The 20,749-nt window shown below is 40.6% G+C and overlaps 1 protein-coding gene across 2 annotated transcripts; it reads left to right on the top strand.

Annotated features, from left to right (window-relative positions):
• The first annotated feature begins 4,104 nt into the window (after positions 1-4,104).
• On the top strand, positions 4,105-20,200 carry RPE (ribulose-5-phosphate-3-epimerase). 2 transcript variants are annotated; one of them, XM_080799292.1, is made up of 6 exons: positions 4,105-4,330; positions 10,467-10,546; positions 15,456-15,595; positions 15,984-16,118; positions 16,816-16,902; positions 19,028-20,200. In XM_080799292.1, the coding sequence occupies exons 1-6, from the start codon at positions 4,209-4,211 to the stop codon at positions 19,148-19,150; spliced, it is 687 nt and encodes a 228-aa protein (XP_080655418.1). In that variant the 5' UTR covers positions 4,105-4,208; the 3' UTR covers positions 19,151-20,200. The 2 variants fall into 2 exon arrangements, with proteins under 2 accessions (XP_080655418.1, XP_080655419.1); XM_080799293.1 differs by lacking the exon at positions 4,105-4,330 and adding an exon at positions 4,967-5,032.
• Positions 20,201-20,749: the final 549 nt, after the last annotated feature.

Genomic DNA, 20,749 nt, shown 5'->3' with positions numbered 1-20,749 from the left:
TCAATGTTAACAATTTTCCTATGATCCTTTAGACATCTACGTTTATGAGGAAAAATTATAAAGTGAGCAATCTCTTCATAGATACAGTCAGCTTGTGTATTTAATGTCAAGAAAAGCATAAAACTTAGAAGGCTCATGAGGCCTTATCTAGAGTGTTACTAATCCTGTAGTAGGGCTTGGCATCATATAGTTCAAAACTGAATTTCAAAATTTTAACAGTTTACATTAGAAAACTGTTACATAACTACTAAACTTATAAAAATTCATATATGTACCTAAATTGGTGTGGGGTGTGTATGTACGTGTGTGTGTGTGTGTGTGCGCACGCGTGCACGTGCATTTTTCTAGTCCTCCAATTGAAGTTACGGCTTTTGACTACATTGCAATGAGTTGAAAACACATTCTGTATGCTTCAACTTCAACTATGTTGACTATGAAAAGTATGTTTATAAAGAGAGGAGACCTGCTGAAGTCACCCAAATCACAAAGGAAAGTTATTTTTTCTGTCAGAATTGCTTATTAAATAGGTATTGCTTAGGTTGTGATTTATACTTTCAAATAGAATTTGGGGGTTTTGTCACATTTACTAAGAGAATGAAAGATATCTGTGCATTAAAGATAATGGACAAAATGAAAATTTTCAAATCTAAAACTTGAGAAAATAGAGGTGGTGTATGGCCTCCTTTAATGTTTTACACAATTTTCAGAATATTTACTTAATGCTGAATTAATTTTCAAGTGCAGAAATATACATATAAAGTGGTTTTATGATTCTTTCTAAGCTGATGTATTTTGCCTGTTAAAAATTATGCTGCTCAATTAGTGTTAGAGGCCTTATGTTTGGTAATTACGAGTGTCTGGGCTATATGAGTCTCTACATATGTGTGCACTTTGTTCCAGTTTTTTGATCCTTGATCCAAATTCTCCATGTATAATTGTATCAAATATTTAAAAAGTAAAGGGGTCAAAGAAGATTGTTGAATATCTGAGAATTCTAAATAACTTTATGTGTACTTAAAAAGTACTGGGCTGTTTTGAACATGATGATATTGGCATGTCTGCCTTTCAGCCTGACTCCTTCACTCTAGTGTTATGGAAGTCTGTTGGAAACATTTTTAATAAGCTAAGTATTGTTGCACCTTGCAAAAAAGCCTCCACTCTGAGAAACAGGGCCTTATAGAGTGGGAATGTTTTCATACTGGGACTACTGAGGTTTTGCAGATGTATGCATCTGTTCCATTTAAGGTGCCCTTAAATGTGTTGAATGTAATGTGTTGAATGTTTATGTGTAATTGGTAAAGTATTTATATGTATGTGCATAAGATTGTCTCAAGATGTATTCTCAGGAGTACTGTTACCTGGAGTTTGAAAGAATAACTATTTAAAAAAAAAACAGTTGGGGAAGATCAGAAAAAATTCAAGATAACCATTTTTTGTAATCAAAATATTATAGAGTATATGACTAAAAATTATTGTATATGATAAATACAGATTGGTCATACTAGATTACTTCTTAAGTTTTGATGCTTAATGATATTTATCTTGTTTAAAGGAAAATCAACACAGGTACCTACTACCCATGTATAAAAAATTGGACTGAACCAAGAGGTTGCTTCTTCTGAAATTATCTTTTGAGAGACCTCGGAATAAACCGGTGTCATCCATTATAGTGGGTATAGATTTATACCACTCGGATTCAATTAAAGCAGTTCAAATCCTGGATACAGCATTTTCTATACAAAACATTTTACTTTCATTTTTCAGTATTTGCTGCTTTTTATAATTCTATTAGATAAGTTATTTGATTTTTTCCAAAAAGGAAACTGAGTTATTGAGTGCATTGGGACAAGTCACTGAGAACCACAGTATCAAAAGGCATAATTGGGCATGACAATAGTGAAGGTAAAAAAAAAAGTATATGGTGTTTGGCTGTCTGGTTAGGGCCTGTTGTACAGGCTGGGAATAACTGGCTTGCTCTTTCAAGCCTGCAAGAGAACGTTAGGCAGGGTGACATCTCCTCCTTTCTTTAGTATCTGTCCCTTTAGTCAGTGAAGAACATTCTTCACTCTGCTGCCTAGCTCTAAGCCCATCTAAGATGAGATGAGGGTATTTAAAGGGACCAACAGGGGAAAAGGGGAGATAAATGGAATTATAGTCCAAAATGCAAACTAAATACCCTTCCTCAAGTTATACAGGATACTTTATGAAGTCTCTGGAATTTGCTGCTATCACACCGAGTTACGCTGTTGCCCTATGACCTCACACTTCCAATTCCATGGCCTTGTCTTGGCAGTGAGCAGAAAGTCCCACTTCCTCATTACTTTAGTGGGTCTAAACTGCAGCATTTCAGAAACAAAGTTTGGTTTGACACTCAGGACAATAAAAACAAGGGCAGAATGTATTTGGAAAAGCTTACGACAAATTTACTTATATTATTTCAGGATCGTTTAGCATTACAGATCAATGTACCTCCATATTTTTCAATAGCCACTGTGACTGCAGGATGCAAATCCTTTATTAGCCATTTTATAGGTAAAAACGAAAGATTGATTACACAGCCAACTTCCCTCAGATGACTTTGAAGTCTGTTATGAATACTGAATGACCAAAGAGCATGGAAAAAAATGCATATGAATAAATACTGAAATGTTTATGAAAGATATTTATGAAAGATATTAAGATCTCTGTGTTTGAATATGCACATATAATAAAATAAAGCTAAAAACATTCAAGATGCCTAATTAAGTTTCATTTCTCATTTCTTGACCCAGGGACTAGGTTAGCTCATTCAAAAAAGTGTTCAGTTTGCATGGGTGTGCCTTGTCTCTTCTCAACCCCCACAGTCTGGCTTGAAGTCACCTTTCACTTAGACACTCTCCACTTCTTCCCTCCAGCTCCAGTGGAGTTCCATTTTACTCAAGCTTTCCACCAATACCCTTCAAAATAAAGCAGGATGGGCCACTTGGGAAAATGGGTACCCCAGCTTGATTTCTCTGCTGATTGTGACCTGCTGGAATAACTGGTAGATTTCCCGGGAGGAATGTGAAGGAACTGGTTGCCCTCTGAATGTGGCCAGAACCACCATGGAAGCCAAGTTACCACCAGCTGTCTTTGTATAGAGTAGAAGTGCCCATTCCCTACCATCTAAGCTATGCTCTTGCTAAATCCTTTTTTTTTTCCCCCTCATGTGGTTTTATTTCATCTGGTCCCGACTCAACGACCCTAGACACATTTATCAAAGAAACAGACACTCTTACCCTCTTCCAGATTGTGTCTGGATAGTAAATAAATGTATTACAATTTGTCACCGAATTACCGAGAGGGAAAAACAGAAGGTAAGGATGAGGGCCGGAAGCCCAGAAGGAGAATAGTAGTAATAACCATCACATTTTGTACTGAGCACATCACAAGCTGGCTGCCTTACCTGGATTCACTTACCTAATCCTTGTAACAACCCTAAAGACTGGGAGGATCCTAACATGAGAATTAGGAGGCAGGGGGGAAGTGACTGCCAGGTTACCTAGTTAGTACTTGGAAGGGAGAAGACTCTGCCCGAAATCTGACTCCTTCACCTCTTCAGAGGAGTTCCAGGAGAAAGAGATGAGAAGAAAGGATTTTATTTATTAGAGAGCTGAGAGCGAGAGAGCACATCCCTGTGGGGGATGGGGAGGCCGAGGGAGAAGCAGACCTCTGGCTGAACAGGGAGTCCAAACTCCGGGCTGGGACCTGGGATCATGACCTTAACAAGGCAGATGCTTAACCTACTGAGCCACCCAGGCGCCCCTTTGTTGTGTCTTTTAAAGGCAAGCACAAGAGCTGGAGAGGAGAGGAAAGCAGCGCAGATGCAAACTACAGGGAAGCAAAAAGTGAAGTGAGAACAAGAGCCGGGGAAAGGGAACTGCAGAGGATGTAAATCAAAAAATTTACAAACTCCTCGAATTCTGTGAGGACTGGGAAATCTACAACGCTTGTACTGACAAAAGGAAGGTCAAAGAAAAGAACAGGCCTGCAGGCGAGGCCCCGCCCCCAAACCCCTGGGCGGACAACCCCGACCGGCGGGGAGGCGGGACTTCCTCCCCGCGGGCAGCTGCTTCCGGTAGAGTCCGGAAGACTCTACCGGGAAGGGGCTAAAACTGCGCAGCCAATCGGGGCAACACTTTCGCCTTACCGGGGGACTCGTGGGTAACTTGCTCTTGGGAATCAGCACCATGGCGTCTGGCTGCAGGATTGGCCCGTCCATCCTTAACAGCGATTTGGCCAATTTAGGGGCCGAGTGTCTCCGGATGCTGGACTCTGGGGCCGATTATTTGCACCTGGATGTAATGGACGGGTAACTCCGCGGGGCTCGGGTCAGGGTTGCCGCGCGGGGCGGGCTCGGCGCACCTTTATTGAGTGCCTGTTGGGTGCACGGCTTCCCTGTACCGCGGAGCGCGTCACTCTAAACGCGGTCCTGAAAAAGGGACTGGGGTGAGAGTCCTGAAGGCCCTTCCTGGAGCGAACCCGAGGCGGAATCCTGGGCTGCGACAGCGTCCCAAACCTCCACCTTTTCCCCTCCCCCCCACGTAACGTGTGGTCTCCCAGCACTTGGGACCGGGTCGCAATCGTAAACCTCTAGGACACGTCTCTCATTTTCAGTTAGAGAAACTGAGGCCCAAGGGGATAGGCATGACTTGCCCAAGTTCATATAGCTAGTTAGTGGCAAAGCCGGGGAGACAGGTTTGGGTAACGACGAAGAGCTTGGTGCCTGTAGTGAGATTGCCCGATTGCCCGAGTTCTGCCATTGGATGGATCACCTGGGACAAGCCACTTAACCTCATTGAGCTTCAGTTTCATTCTGTGAGAAATGGGAGTAATAATAGAACGTACCGCTTAGGCAGCTTGGGAAGATGAAATGAGCTAACACGTAAAGTACACAGTGCCTGGCATACAGTAAATTCTCTGTAATTATTAGTTGTTGTATCATTGTTCGAATTTTGATTTTCCTGTTTATTTTCTCTTCAGGCACCCTGCTCTTCAGGGAGGTCAGTTTTTTGTAAGTAACTTTTAAGCACTGTAGTTACAGCACGTAATATTGTTCAGAATCAGGATGATGCTAGTTTCTTGAAGTTGGCTGTAAAATGTGAAAGTGAACCTAGAGAAAACAGTAGGACTTTCTCAGGATTACACAACACTGTGACAGAGTTGCAAATTGTGGGTCACCAAGTAGTTTTTGAGCCCGGCTGATAACTAGCCTGAATAACAGCCATTACCTTGGGTTGGGGCAGAAAAATAAATTTATTTTAAATAGGTAAAACTCCTGTGTGATCTCATGCAAATTTGCAAATTTGTGTTATTTACAAAAGATGATCAGTGACTTCCTTTTCTTTTTAATGTCACTCCTGTTAGAAGAGTTTTTGTCTTCCTTTGTTCTGTCTGGTTAAATCTGTTGTTTCCCTTTTGCATCTCATTCAGTTATCAGTATCCCAACTGGTAATGGCAAAATCTTGGTCTTAGAACACCGAGAATTCTAGGCTAAGTATGTGAGATTAGCAAGTATTATCTCTCACAAAAACTTGATTTTTGTTGTGCTATCATAGACATAATTCTGCTTTTCTGGAAAGTTCTGAAATTTTACATGTAACTGAATGGAGTGTGTACTTCATCTCCGGGACACAATTTTGTGTCTGAGATACCTACCTCAGGATAGAGTGGGCTACAAGTGTATGTGTGTAGTCTTTTTAATAGGGAAAGCAGTTTGGTTTTTAAATAAGTTTTGTACTATGTTTGAATAACTGGAAAAAAATTGTTTCTGTCCACAGGTTAGGAATATTAGGAATATTAATGATACCAGTAATAGCTAATATTTTTGAACACTTAACTATTTCTGTTCTGATACTCTTTGTGGTTTAACTCACGCAACCTTATGAGGTGGTGCTGTTATTGGCATCAGCATGTGACAGTGGGGAATTGGACATAAAGAGGTCAAATCACCTGTCTGAGGTCTCCTAGTTAGGAAATGGAGGAGCCAGGATTAGAACAGGCAACAGCTTGTGTTGTGTCAGAAACTATTGTCTTCTGTGGGAACTGGGCTTGAAGAGAACGAGTAACACATTCTTTTTCCTCAAAGAGTAACTATACACTTATTTTTGTTATTTATTTCACATCTCTCCTGCTACGCTATAAACTCCCTGAAAGCAGGGTCTCTTTGGCTCACCTCAGTTCTCCTCAGGTAAAGCACCATGACAGGCTTAGTTATAATTGGTTGAATGAATGATTGGTTCTGTTATAATAGAGGTTTTTCTAATGAATCACTTTTGTCCCCTCCCAGCCTTATGGCAAACCTGGAGCTTATTAAGATAAAAGTATTTGTTTTTTATTGATGCCTTTCCCCCTTTACCAAGTAACCTCTTGGTTTGACAAAATTAAATCCTCCAAGCACCATTTTAAAGCCCTTTCCCTTTTAACATTCACAACTTTTTGAGCTAAGAGCTATTTTTACCCCCCTTTGCAGAAGAGGAATTAGGGATGGTCAGCCTCTTCCTGATGTCCTACCAGAAGAGGCAAAGCTGGCTGGTTTCTTAGGCCAGGTGTATGAAAGTGGGGGTCTGGATTCCCTTATCCAAAGTGGCCAGCCACAGCTTACCTTCCCTCCGGATATTGCCTTCATGCTTTTTGTTTTCCTGGTCCCTTTAAAAAAAATCTCCAGTATTACAATCTGGATGCACCTGTTTCTCTCTGAAGCCCCCAGTTTCTCTCCTGATTAAAACTGAATGTCTTCAATCTTGAAAGTCAGGAATGAGTTTTGGGAATACTGAGAGAGTTGGGGGGCAGTGCACTAGTATGGTTGGATACTTGAAAAAAAGGATAGGTGAGTTCTCTAGAAAAGAAAATTAGAATGCATATACACCTGTCATGACAGGACAGTGACCAGAAATGTGTTGGTCCCAAGTGTAGGAACAGAGGAAATATGCGGTTTCTAAATTGGTTACCGGGATTTAAAATTGGGGAGATTTCACATTAGTACTGGGTTGCTGACCTTTGACAAACATCCAGAGATTTGCCTATAGTGGGTCCACAGCCTCATGAGGCCACAATGGGCTGGAGCTGAATGGCAGCCACCATTAGCTAGGCTAGTGGATGTTCTTCATTTGTCTCCTCTCCCCATCTGCCCTGTTGTGCTCCTCCGTGTTTTCTGCTAGCCCCTGTAGGCACATGAAATTGTGTTTCCTGACTCTCAGGAAATGTTTTCTGGTTACAGCCTTGCTACATTTTAGATCAGCCTTCATCGTCTTCTTACCATCTTAGCCTTGTTGGGAGATCTGGTAAAGGTTTTATCTGTCTGAAATCGATTGTTTGACAGTTACAAACCAAGTTTAAGGTTCATGATGATACATGACGAAAGAGAAAATAACTGTATACCTGTGTTGGAAGCAATTATAGCTTAATCTCAGTAAGTCTCTGGGGGGGGGAAAAGATACTTTTTTATTGTGTTTTCTTCTTTGCAGACTTCAGAACGTACCTCTAAGGGGGAAAAAGACAATGTAATGGTGAAGCAGGCTTCCTTGATAAGACTTTCTCTTCATGATAGTGAAGTAATTTGGTATTTTCCAAGCTAGTCTAAGAACTCCCAGGGGAATCTGTCAAGAATTTAGATTCTCAGGTCCTCTTTGGTGTCATAGGGTTGGAGGAGGGCCGGTAGATACTTTTGTGGTGGGTGCTCCCAGGGTTACTGTTGTCAGGGAGATTAGGACCCCTTGACTTCCATGCTTGGGTTTGTTGCCTTTTTTGTTTGTTTGTTTTGGCTTAACCATAAGCCTTTTGTTTCTTCTGAGGGTGTCGGTAGGTTTCTGTCCTTCGAGTGGCCGACATGAACCCAGTGCATTGCTCTGATCATCAGTGCAGTTAGTCCTACAATTTGAGGATCATTAGTTATAGGTAATATTTTATTCTTGTTTCCCAATAAATTAAAGGTATATTTGGTTTTTTCTCCTCTTTTTTGTCAAGATGTGTGTGTTTAGATATATGTGAAAGTAGACAGTCTCTTTTGGTTATAAAGGCAACCTAAAGTTGAGGCAACAAAAGCCCTTCCAAGGCCATGCAGCAAATTACAAGAACAGGGAACAAAATCCAACTCTTCTGTCCCAGAGTTGTGTAATATCCAGTAAGCCTCACTGTCTGCTTCTCTGGTCCTCAAGTTCTAAGTAAACACAATAAGCATCTTATCTGTAGCGCAGGCAGTCACTGCTCTTAAGTTAACAGTAGAATGATTTCCTAAGTACTGGAAAGCCAGCCTCCAAGGACCACAGTGTTTGCAGGTGTCCCTGCTTACCCGGTGTCCACCTTACCCGGTCCCTCTCAGAGGTGTCCTGATTCCTGAACTCTCCTCCTCCTCCCCTGAACTTTCTTTTTTTTGTTAGTCATCAGTAGATGGGCAGGTGAGCATAGTAGTTAAGAACCTGAACTTTGGAGCCAGGTGGCCTGTGTTTAATGTCTGCCTCTGGCACTTACTGGCTGTGTGACCTTGAGCCTCTTTTCCTTGTCTGTAAAGTACAGGTATGTAAAGTACAGGTATTAGGAGTACCTACCCCCTTGTGAGGTGTTAATGAGTTCACATATGGAGCGTGTTTGGAATGGTGGCTGGCCCATGTAAGTTTTAATTTTTTTATGAGCACTTATTCTGTCTGTCCTCTAAGCTTAAGGTGTTGATCGTGGTGTCTTCTCTGTGCAGCTCTACAAATCTAATCAGTTAACAGTCCTGTCCTGTGTATCTGTCTTCATTTCCATTCTTACTGTTCTTGCCATTTGCCAACACCCACCTCCTTTCTTCCAGTGTACTGCCCGGTCCATCATCCTGTTTTATTATTTGCACTTTATTTTGTATTTGCTTTTTGCTTTAATATTACCATTTTAAGTCATCTCTACACCCACTGTGGTGCTCGAACTCACAACTCTGAGAAGGGCAAAAGTCACAAGCTTCATGGACTGAGCCCGCCTGCTTCTGGCTTTAAAACCTCACCTCACATTTACCACAGGAGGGAGTCCACAACCACCGAGCCTGGCATCCGATACCCTTAATGTGACGGAGTCGGCCTCCTGTTCTTCTCCTGCTCGCCAAGCTGAACACTGCCCCCTCTCCTTCTTTGAATATGACTTGCTTATTTCTGCCTTCGCTTCATTTCTTTTCCCATCTTTATAAATTCTCTTTATTCTGTAAATCTTGTGATCTTCCCCTCTTTTCAAGTGCCATATTACTTTCATATTGCCCAGTTTTTGTTTAGCTGTTCTTGTAATCCTCGTGTAGGGTCACGTCTACTACTTTTAACCAATAAAGCCCAGAGTTCAGTGGATTAATATTATAAAGTTTGTTCTCGGTCCCGTCACGGTTGAGTGTGAATGTCCTTCTATGAAGAAATTAGGGGACGTTGTCTCCTTCCGTCCTGTGACTCTGCCGTTCCCTAAGGGTTTCTCTACTGATAGGAAGGTAAAGTAAGAGCAAAAAAGGAATACTTCTTAACCTCCTGGGTTCTGTAGTGCCACCCGTCACTTAAATTCACAGTCCTTTGGTGAGCTCCAGCTGCACGGGCCACCTGGATATGAAAGGAGTTGGCTCTCACCAACAGCTGTAACCGAAAGGTCATGGCTTCTGTCGAGGCCTTAGCCATCCCTTGCCAATGGGATGGCAAGCTTCTCTAGGTAGGCAGGAACTCCCATATTTCTGTATAAAACCCAGGCTGGTCCGTGTATAGAGGGGTTTTGTTAAACACCGTAGTGAGCTAGTGATTGAAAGACTACCTGAAGTAGGTTATGGTGTGAAGTACTTTGGGTCGGTTGTGAGGAAGACCTCGTTTGAATCCTGCCTCCACCGATTATGAACTGGGTGACTTAAGGAACTTATTTGTCCTGTGCTCTTCAGGTGGAGATAGAACAGCATCTCCCTCGTGAGGCTGTCGTGAAGGTGTAATGAAAGAAGGTATAACACCTGGCATGTTGTAAACCCTCCGGAAATGGTGGTTATTAATATACACATCAAGCTTCTTTGCTGATAATCTTTAAGAAATGTTAAATTAATTGTCATTTAGTGCCCTGTGGTAGAGGTGGGTTAGAAGTAGCCACAGGCATCCTGTGACAGATGAGGGTTTGAGACCCATGTTAAAGTCCAGAACTCCCTAACTAGTGTGTGACTTGGGCAAGTCATAACTTTTGGGTTTTGATTGTCTTCCTTCCATTTTTACCTGTCGGATGATGAATTATAGAGTTAAGTCTTGTGACGTTGTTATGATTTGTTGAAATATCAAGGAAATACTCCTTTGTAAAGCTGAAATTATCGAGATGTTTTTGGTATTGTTTAATAATGTTGATGTTAAATATTGCATTGAAAAATGCTGCAATCACAGATGATCCTCCTAACCCCCATGAGAATACATTTGAGAAAAATACAGAAACTGAGTCGAAAACATTTTCAGAGTAAGATTTTGTTTGTCTTATAGGCATTTTGTTCCCAACATCACCTTTGGGCACCCTGTGGTAGAAAGCCTCCGAAAGCAGCTAGGCCAGGATCCTTTCTTTGGTAAGTGGGTGTTGTGCTGTCGGAAGCTGGATGTGTTGCTCGAGTAAAGGAAAAGGAGACGGTTTATTTCTCAGCTTCCAATCTCATCTTGAGCCCTTTTGCCTGCTCTCTGTGCCGAGGCTCCATTGGCTGCTTGTAATAAGCCAGACTCTTTCTTACTTCAGGGCCTTGGCAGTTTTCGCTGATCTCTTTGCCTGGAGCACTGTTCACTTGGCCGGCTCTGCCTTATCTTTTGGCCCTGAATTATTGGCATTTCCTCAGAGAGGCCTTTCTGAGCACCCCATCCTAAATTAACCTTTGTCCAGTTACCCTATCACCTTATGAATTTTCTTTCTAGAACTTCCTTCAGTCAGATTACTTTGATCTAACTGTAAACTCCTTTAGAGCAGGAATTTAATCCACTTCGTTTACTATGGCTTTCCTAAAGGTAATCGTAGACACAAAATTGGAGTTTAGTGTAATTGTTACATCCGAATTTAGAAGTGAAACCAATTATTACATGCAAATTGGAGTTTCTGCAAGTGGGGCCTGTGTATGCTCCACTGTGGTATTGTGGGATAATGTGAGTTAAGACTTTTAAGAAGACCCAGTAACCTGGACGTTATTTCTCATGAACATGGATTTAGTCCTCACGTTGTTATTGCTCTTTTAAACAAAGTTAGCCGTGGCTTAAACTTAGATTTTTTTTTTTTTTTTTTTTTTTTTTTTTAGTAGATTATGGACCAATTTTATGAAGGATTCTAGCTGCGCAGCCCTATATGGTTGTCACTAGCCACGTGTGGCTATTTAAATTTAAGTTACTTCAGATTAAAAGAAATGAAAGATGAAGCTTCTCGGTGGCATTAACCATATCGCAGGCTCTCGATAGCCATGTGAGTCTGGTGACTGCTGCATTGTACGGTGCGGTGTGTGGAACCTGGCCATCATTGTAGAAATGTCTCTCGGGCAGAGCCTTGTAGTATCCATGGACTTGGCACGAGAGAAAATGTACCTTACCAGTTTATGGAGCAGAAGGGAAACCGTATTCAGTTAGCACATTCACCCTTTTGAAATTTTCAGATAATGGAATATAATCCTCTCATGATCTAAACTTTTTTATTACATTTTTAAAAATGAATTTACCAAGAAAAATTTGTCCTTAGGAGTATCAGAGGTGAATACAATGAGTAACCTTGTTTGTGCCCGCTGTGCCATGGCTGCGGAGTCCTGTGCATCTGGCTTTGTATGGATTTAAACGAATTCTTTTTTCCTTTTTCTCTTTTATTTGGGCTCCTGGCATCACTTCTCATTGCTGTCTGTGTCTCCTGTGTTTGTGCCTGTCTTACCAACCCTATTGACACGACCACACACAGTCTGCTTTTTCTTTCTGCTTTTAGTTTACTTGCCAATAAACTTGCTCATCAGTCTGTCTAGAAGTGGGTCTGCAGTAAAGATGAATGGATTCCAAACGCTTTAAAGTTTGGGTTTTGTGACCTTTGTTTCTTACATTAAGAAGTGTGTTTTTTGTTTAATTCTTGGATCTTGGTGGTTGGGTAACTGCTTCATGTGTATATTCTAAGAAATAATTCACAACTTGCATGTATAACTGCTGAAGTTCTGAACTGTTCAATCTCAGTATTGAGTAGAAATAACCATTAAGCAATCAAGTGATTGGGAAAATCTGTTGGTTTTGTGTTTTGTTTTTGTTTTTGTTTTTGTTTTGCGGTTATCTAAATCCGCTGTCTTCAGGTATGGTCTGAGCACCCACAGGAATCCCTTGCAGATGGAACAGGAGGTGAACACTGTTTTCGTAAGATAGTGTTATTTGCCATTTTTTGTACTGATAGTACAAAAGCAGTGGTGAGTTTGCGTGGCCCTAATCAGAGCAATGGTATTGAACTATCCAAGGAGTTTCTGTGTTACTCTTCGTCACCCTGTTGTTCATAGTAAATATCCTTGAAGAATCAGTACAGATTATTAATTACAGTAAATCTTGATACTTAGGTGAATTTCTTTTACTACTCTGTGGCAGAATGGGAAGTACATATGAAGCATTTCTCCTACGTACGGGGTGATGATGGTTTTCTCGAGGAAAACCTCTTACGGGGTGATGATGGTTTTCTCGAGGAAAACCTCTTGCACCACTCTGAGTTGTGAACTGACCGGCTGCCTTTCTCACCAACACCATTTTCACTTGAATGAACAGCCGGCAGATGAACTGTGGTTATCAGGCTCGGGTATCTTACTGCCATTTTCTTTGAAATAACTAAGTTAGCCTGTCACTTCAAGGGAGAGACCTCATTTTTGTTTCCACTGATAAAGTTAGAGCTTGCAAGTGAAAATTGGAATTTTGAAAAACTTGTGTCTGCCTCTGTGAGGTCATTAGCTTTCCGCTATTTACAGCTGTTCTGATAAAATCTGTAGTGATATTAACAAGTGTGATTTTCTGATAGAATATAACGAAATGTGTCAGTCTTTGGAAGATCTGTGTCATTCAGTGAACTGGTACTTAAAAGATCCTTTCAAAGTGTATTAGGATAGGGGCGCCTGGGTGGCTCAGTGGGTTAAAGCCTCTGCCTTCAGCTCAGATCATGATCTCAGGGTCCTGGGATCGAGCCCCGCATCAGGCTCTCTGCTCCGCAGGGAGCCTGCTTCCTCCTCTCTCTATGCCTGCCTCTCTGCCTACTTGTGATCTCTGTCTGTCAAATAAATAAATAAAATCTTAAAAAAAAAAAAAAAAAAAAGTGTATTAGGATAGGCCCTCGGCTTTCAGTGTAACAAAGTGCAGACAGTTCCCTGGGAGAGTTTACAGATGCCACATTGCAGCTAACCTTTATAAAAGTGCTACTTGTCAAGTTTTGGGGTAGAAATAGAAGAATGTCTGCACTGGTCTGAAAAGGCTATTCCGTGTACTTTTTTCCCTTTCCTTCACATAAAACGACATAATGCAACCGACTGAATGCGGAGCAGATGTGAGAATAGAGAGGTCTTCTGTCAGACCAGACAGTAGGAACTTAATGAAAGTCTAAAATAATGTCACTCTTTAACGTGATAAATTTATTATTGCTTATTTTTAAATGAATTAATAAGTAGACACTTAAAAATTTCTGAGTTTGAATTTTTTTTTAAGATTTTATTTATTTATTTACAGACAGAGATCACAAGTAGGCAGAGAGGCAGGCGGAGAGAGAGGAGGAAGCAGGCTCCCTGCTGAGCAGAGAGCCCGATGCGGGGCTCGATCCCAGGACCCTGAGATCATGACCTGAGCCGAAGGCAGAGTCTTTAACCCACTGAGCCACCCAGGCACCCCGAGTTTGAATTTCTAATACGTTTTAAATATTTATAAATATAGCCCACATCAGCAGCACTTTGGGAATCGTCAGTAATTCTTGAAGGAAGGCTGATGACGGAATGTTTGAGAACTGCTGATCTCAGTACGTTAACTATAGGCAGTTTCACTGACCCATGGCTCTCTGAACACTGGAGATTGTCTAGTGAGAGCTGCCCATGGTGCCTGCATGCTGGAGACTGAACGACATAGCAGTCTGGTAACTTAAGAAATTAGTAAACTAGATATTTTAAAGCAGATTGATTTTTTTCTTTGTTTAGAACACAAAGAAATAAACACCAAATAGAGTCTGTCTTTTAAAAACAATGTTTTACCTATTAATCTAGGTTTTTGTTACTTTTGTTAGTTTGGAAATACAAACTTTAACCTTGGCTTCATTTGTCAAGCAGTATTCTCTTTTTCCTGATAGTTTTCAAAGCCTTATTGCATTTTATGGTCTTAGTGAAGTTCTAGAATACTAGAAATTTTTTTTCACTATAGCTCAGCTGTATCAAGTATGCTTCCTCTGGCAAAAAACAAACAGTCTCACAACTCTTCTTAGCACATCCATCTGGCACAGGAATATTTACTCTTTTCTTCCTGACAGCATCATTTCTCGATTCAGCCTCTTTTAAGCCACCTTCTTCTCGTTAATTGCTCCTGTGTTTTAAGTCAGGATCCTACAGAAGGCCCCCCTGTTTCCCGTAGCCTGTCTCTGTGACTTGAACTCTCTGGTTAGGATGCAGTCAGACCTGCAGTTTCCTCCCACGCTTTCCTGGCTCCTGCCCCCTCACCGGCCACCATGGTAGCCCACGGCCACTCCGGCTGGCTGGCCCGGGCTGCAGAGCCAGAAGCCTGCCGCTTCTCACCAGCCTCAGTGGCTGCTGTCATCCTTGCTCCCCTGGGGTGACTGCCGTGGCCTTCTCCGTGAGATCTTGTCATTTTGCTCAAGATCCCACCACGTCCCCCCATCTCATTCAGAATAAAGCCCAGTGGCTCCAGAGCTCTGTCCTGAGTCTATTCACCCTGTGCTCCTTTGACTTCATCCGTTCTCCCCTCCCCGCTGCAGCACACCGCGCCCCCCCCCGCCCCGCCCCACAGCCTGCCACACTGGCTGTATTAACTACCATCCCAGTGTGTACTGTGTTTACTTCTTTATGATGTGTCTCCCCCACTAAGAATGTAATCCCCATGTCAGCAGAGGCTTCTGTCCGTCTGTTTTTTTGCGCTGTCCCTGGGGCCTCGAGTAGTTAATGGTGCAGTAAGTGCTCCATTAAGATATTGGTAGAATCATTTAATTTAGCTGTCTTATTTTATAGATGAGGAACTAAGTCTACATAAATAATAGGACTTTTTAAAAGTTCTTTAGAGTGGCATTTCCTGGACCTAGGTTTCCAGAGTTCTATGGAAAAATGTGGGTTTTTTTTGGTAAGTGAGTTTAACCAAAGCCCTATCTAGCTATACAGGGGGGTAATTATTTAAGAATAATTAATGCCAAATAGTTCATTATCCAAAGCAGCAAAAATGGTGGGCTGGCTTCAGTTATCTGAGCCAAGTATTTTTCTTTCAGTGATATTTAGGAGTTGTGTCTTTCCTTTCTAGACATGCACATGATGGTCTCCAGGCCGGAGCAGTGGGTCAAACCAATGGCCGTAGCGGGAGCCAATCAATACACCTTTCATCTTGAGGCTACTGAGAACCCAGGGGCATTGATTAAAGACATTCGGGAGAATGGGATGAAGGTGAGAGGTCAGCAGTGACAGTAATGTTCTCTACTATTCACTGTCAGTGTGGAAGTTTGGGTGGAAGACAGGACGTGATCGGCGGACAAGACCAGACTGAGGCCGCTGTTCTTCAGCTGAGAAACCAGCGTTTAAATATAAGTTGTTTGGTAGACAGGATTTCTAGATTCCACTGTTTTCCTGAAAATGACTGCCTTTTAGAAACATTTACATTGGGGTAGCCTTGTTGACTTTAAAAAAGTACTTATAATCTGAATAATTTATGCATTCCATGTCTGTGTCTGTTCTGTTCTCTAAGAATAGGTATTTCTACTGGGTCTGATGCACCACAGTTATAAAATATGTAAATAATTGCTAATGTGATGTAGCAAATTTGTCTCTGTTATAGGTTGGCCTTGCCATCAAACCGGGAACTACAGTTGAGTATTTGGCACCATGGGCTAATCAGATAGATATGGCCTTGGTTATGACAGTGGAACCTGGGTTTGGAGGGCAGAAATTCATGGAAGATATGATGCCAAAGGTAAAAAACTATTTCATTTGTGGGTGAGGCTTTTATTGTTTGTGCTCATTCAGTAAGCGTACATTGAACCACTTGTGTATTTAGACCTGTCTCGCTCTGAAGGTGATACGGGAGGGATGCCTACAGATCACTGAAATATGGTGTGACAGATGCTGTAAAAGATGGAGGTTTGGAAATGAGAAAAAAAAAATTAACATCTTAATCTTGAAATTTTCTTTCAAAGCTATTATCTCTGTAGCCTTCAGACCTCTTGGGAGATCTCTTTTCATTGAGTATTGAGGGTTTTGTGTTTGTCTTATTGGCATGAGGTATATTCTCTGCAAAAGCATGAAAAATTTAATGCTGTTTCCCAAACAGAACAAGCCTTGCTTTTATGAAACTGAATTTGTTTCAGTATATGAAAAAGGAAAGTATCCCCAATTGTAGTTTGTATTCATAAAAAGTTATCTGTGTGATGGGGTGCCTGGCTAAGCATGCAGCTCTTGATCTCTGGGTTCTGAGTTTGAGCCCCACATTGGGTACAGAGATCACTTAAAATAAGTAAATAAGTAAGTAGACAAATAAATAAATATTGTGTGAGATATTTGGCGTTGTGTTGCATTGGCTGATGATGGCTCTTTGATTTTTTGTTTATTTGGTTTTATTTCCCCCCCACGTATCCACCATAGGAGTCACTTATTTTTTCGTGTATATCTAGGTTCATTGGTTGAGGACCCAGTTCCCATCCTTGGACATAGAAGTCGATGGTGGAGTAGGCCCTGACACTATCCATAAATGCGCAGAGGTGAGACTGCTCCTCAGCTGTGACCCAGACCGGTTTCCTTTCCAATGTGTCTAGTAGGACATTGTCTTGTGCGCCAAAGAGATTGCCCCTTCATTTCCTAAATTGCCTTTCTTTCTGGGAAGAGCACTTTTCTTATTCAAATGTAATACTATGAAAATGAAGAGCAGTAAGTGATACATTCTCAATTATATGTTCATTAAAAAGTAAGTTCCAGCTATCTGAGTAATGCTGAAGGAAGTTTTTTGTTTTTTTGTTTTGTTTTTTGGTTTTTTAAAGAATATGCTTAATGCCAGCCTTTCGGAAATTATTAAGTTCTAGGACTTGGAGTAAGACATTTTTCCAAAACACGGAAAGAAAACATACCTGCTTATAAGGTGAAAAGATGGTTATTTTGTGTAACTGAGGTGTATTAGTTACTAGTTTGTCCCTTGCAAGAACTGACTAGAGCTGTTTCTGATGGAAATCTAGGTCTGATTTCTGGATGCCTGTGGTCCTCTATGTAGAGGAGGGATGAGTTTTCCCAAGTAACTAGCCGAGCCGAGTTAGGCCCTGAGTTTCATAAGAGGGTGCCGGCCCTGTGATCTCAGGGTTGTGAGATCAAGCCCCGCATTGGGCTCCACGCTCAGTGTGGAGTCTTCTTGAGATTCTCTCTCTCTCTGCCCCTCCTGCTCGTGCTCTCTCTTTAAAAAATAAATCCTTAAAAAAATGGGGGTAGGGTGCCAGCCCTTCTGGTAATACTGAAGGCCATTAAAGTTTATATGGCCCATTTTTGTTAAGTGACATGCTCTAATCTGCACTTTCAGTGTTTTGTATAAATGCCATACTTTTCTGCTTGGTACTTCTCAAAAGCTTGGCTGTGAGATATTTACGAAAGAGGAGTGGACCAAACAATTAGTGAGCACATATCCTTTGACCACTTTTTACTTGAACTGTGTTTTTGTCGCTGGGCTTTTCCTGCTTACATGTCAAGCTGTAACCCTATAAAACTAATGCTTGTTTTCATTTTTATGAGAATTGTCATTGGAGATGCAGTGTGCTGTATCACAGAATGACAGTGTCTCCTGGGAGGAATTTTCCTCCCTTCCAGGGCCTCTCCCGGTAGCTTCCTGGTACTTTGTTCTGGTAGCAGATCACAGGACAGGTTGGGTTTCCCTCCTCCAGTTAAATCCGGGGAGCTCAGAACTAAATTTGGACTTACCTTACTTGCTTTTCTCTGTGATTTCTTGGCTTCCACATTAAGAATCTCGAAAATCTTTCTTAAACCCTTCAAAGCCTTTGTGGGATGCAGTGAAACGTGCATTAAAACGTGTTTCATTCTTTCTGACATCAAAATGAGAAAATTTAATGTTGCCATATTTTATAGTTTCACATTTTAGTAGTAATTGTCTACCAATTCATACACTGTTGACTTTTGAAGAACATGGGTCTGAACTGCATGGGTCCTTTTTTACAGTATTGTATTTATACAATATAATTTTTCTTAACAATTATATAATTTTTCTTAATATATAATTTTTCTTAACAATTTTTCTTTTCTTTAGCTTACTTTATTATAAGAATATAGGACATAATACATGTAACTTACAAAGTATTTATGAATCAGCTGTTTATGTTATTGGTAAGGCTTCCAGTTAACAGGAGGTGATTAGTAGTTAGATTTGGGGGAGTCAAAAGTTACACGCGGATTTCTGACTGCACGGCGGGTCAGTACCCCTGACCCCTGCATTGTTCGAGGGTCAACTACATAAAGATTAAAAGATACTTTGTTTTTTTAATAGCTGGGTCAGCATTGGCATATTTTGGAGAAACCTTAATAGAATTGAGGATTAAAGGTTTTTACAGCTTTTTCTAAGTATTAGCAAAGATGCAACAATGTTGCTTATTTTAAAGATGGTCACAAGTCTGTGATTTCATAAACCTATTTAAAAATAACTTGGTACCTTCACTTGGTAAGTATTTCAACTTTATCTTCATTGAACTAGATTGCTTAAGTCTGTCCTCTCAAGGTAGCTTTCATATGTTCAAGTGCTGACAGTGCAAGGATAGAAACTCTAGTCCACAAATTCTGTTTTAAGCCTCTGTGCATCTTCCTTTGAAGCATAACCTGAATATTTACTTCTTCCAGGCAGGAGCTAACATGATTGTGTCTGGCAGTGCCATTATGAGGAGCGATGACCCCAGATCTGTGATCAACCTGTTAAGAAATGTTTGCTCAGAAGCTGCTCAGAAACGTTCTCTTGATCGATGAAACCACAAGGAGTCCAGTGTTTATGCTCATGAATTCTTTTTACTGGAAGACAAGAATATTGACTATCAAATCCTATCACAGTTGAAGCAGTGCTGTTTTTCTGAGCAGCTATTCATTCCAGTGACTAAAATCTATTCTGCAGAACGTTCCAAGAGGTTAGAAATTGGTGTGTATAACTACCTTTTTAAAGTGATGGAATTTAAAGATTAGTGTGATAAAATACCATTTTTACTGGGAGACTTGATTTTTATAAAGTAAAAATATGGCTGTGTTAAGGTTATAAACAGAAGTGTGTCTTAAAGCCTAATGAAGGTGTACTAGCTACTATGAAAAAAATGTTTTTTTCTGCATTTTAAATCTTCTCATTTCTTGGTTTTCCAAAGCAAAGGAAGTCCTTATTCCTGTTTCGTGTTATTTTGATTTGTCTGTGCACATGACAACAAGAGTAGAATGGAACTTGTGAAAAATCTAAGTTTGAATATGGTTAGGATGGCACACTCTATTCTTGCTTCTTTAACATCTGTTTTTTACTTTGCACCTTATATTTGATACGTAAAAACAGTGTATGAAGCCCAGGGATTTCAGGTGGACTGTTCTAAAATTACAAGTATAGATTTTATCAAGTTGTTTTCTTTGTCAGCTCTGCTGGAGGGGCAAGTTATACAGTGATTTCACCCGTTCCTTTTCTTACCATAATCTTGTGCTAGCTTTGAGCAGAAAGGAAAGGAAAGCTTCTATTTGGAAGTAGTATTGAGTTGAATCTGGACTCTTCTCCTTTCCAACTATTTGACTTATTTGACTTTAGCAAATCAAATCAACCAGTCTCTTTGAGTATCTGTTAACTGATTTATACATTGAATATAATTATAATAACCATGTAAGGTTATGTTGAGCATTAAAAGAGATCATATGCTGTCTGTAAAGCTTCTGCTACTATTCCCAGAATTATAGGATAGTAGAATTGATGCTCAATACAAAGTAGCTGTCATTTATGTTTTGTAGCCTATAAAGTCCTTCAATATAAGCTCATTAAATGCATAAATCAGTCTTAAGAGTAGTAGAACAGGTACTTTTGTCCCCATTTAAAAAATGAAGATACTAGAGCTCAGCAACAGGTTGGTCCCATGGAAAGAACCCAGTGGGGCACAGGAGTTCTGGGTTTGTATCTTTTTTTTTTTTTTTTTTTTTTTAAACAAATGGAGCCCTTGGGAGGTAGATAGGCAAAGGAAGCCTCTTTTATGTAACATTGTCTTATTTGCAGTCTAATTTTACACTAAAGCAGAACCAGATGGCTGAGGATATTCTGGATACTATGGATTTGACCCCAAGGATATATATTGTATTAATCCAGCAAAGACGAGGTAGGCCAAAAGATGACAAGGTACAGAGTTAATCTGCAACTAAATACTTAAAACTGTGTCCCAGATTATACTTTGACCACAAATATGTTATGTTACTTCATTCTTACCAATACTCTTGCTATATAATACGTATGGCAGGAAATAAACAGGCAACTAGTGTCATTAAACTTCTTTAGGCTACTATGAGTTTTAAGAAATAAGGTTTGAAAAATGAGAACATTAACACTTCTGCATGAGT

This window comes from Martes martes (assembly GCF_963455335.1).
Source record: "Martes martes genome assembly, chromosome: 3".
In the NCBI taxonomy this organism is placed as follows: Eukaryota; Metazoa; Chordata; class Mammalia; order Carnivora; family Mustelidae; genus Martes; species Martes martes.
This window is presented reverse-complemented; position numbering and strand designations above follow the sequence as displayed.

What these genes read in the sequence shown, in the direction of transcription:
- RPE (XM_080799292.1), top strand. Translation starts at nt 4,209, where the DNA reads ATGGCGTCTGGCTGCAGGATTGGCCCGTCCATCCTTAACAGCGATTTG. An exon ending in AGGCCAGGATCCTTTCTTTG is followed by an intron (nt 10,547 to 15,455) that starts GTAAGTGGGTGT and finishes TTTCCTTTCTAG; the next exon opens with ACATGCACATGATGGTCTCC. An exon ending in TGGAAGATATGATGCCAAAG is followed by an intron (nt 16,119 to 16,815) that starts GTAAAAAACTAT and finishes GTGTATATCTAG; the next exon opens with GTTCATTGGTTGAGGACCCA.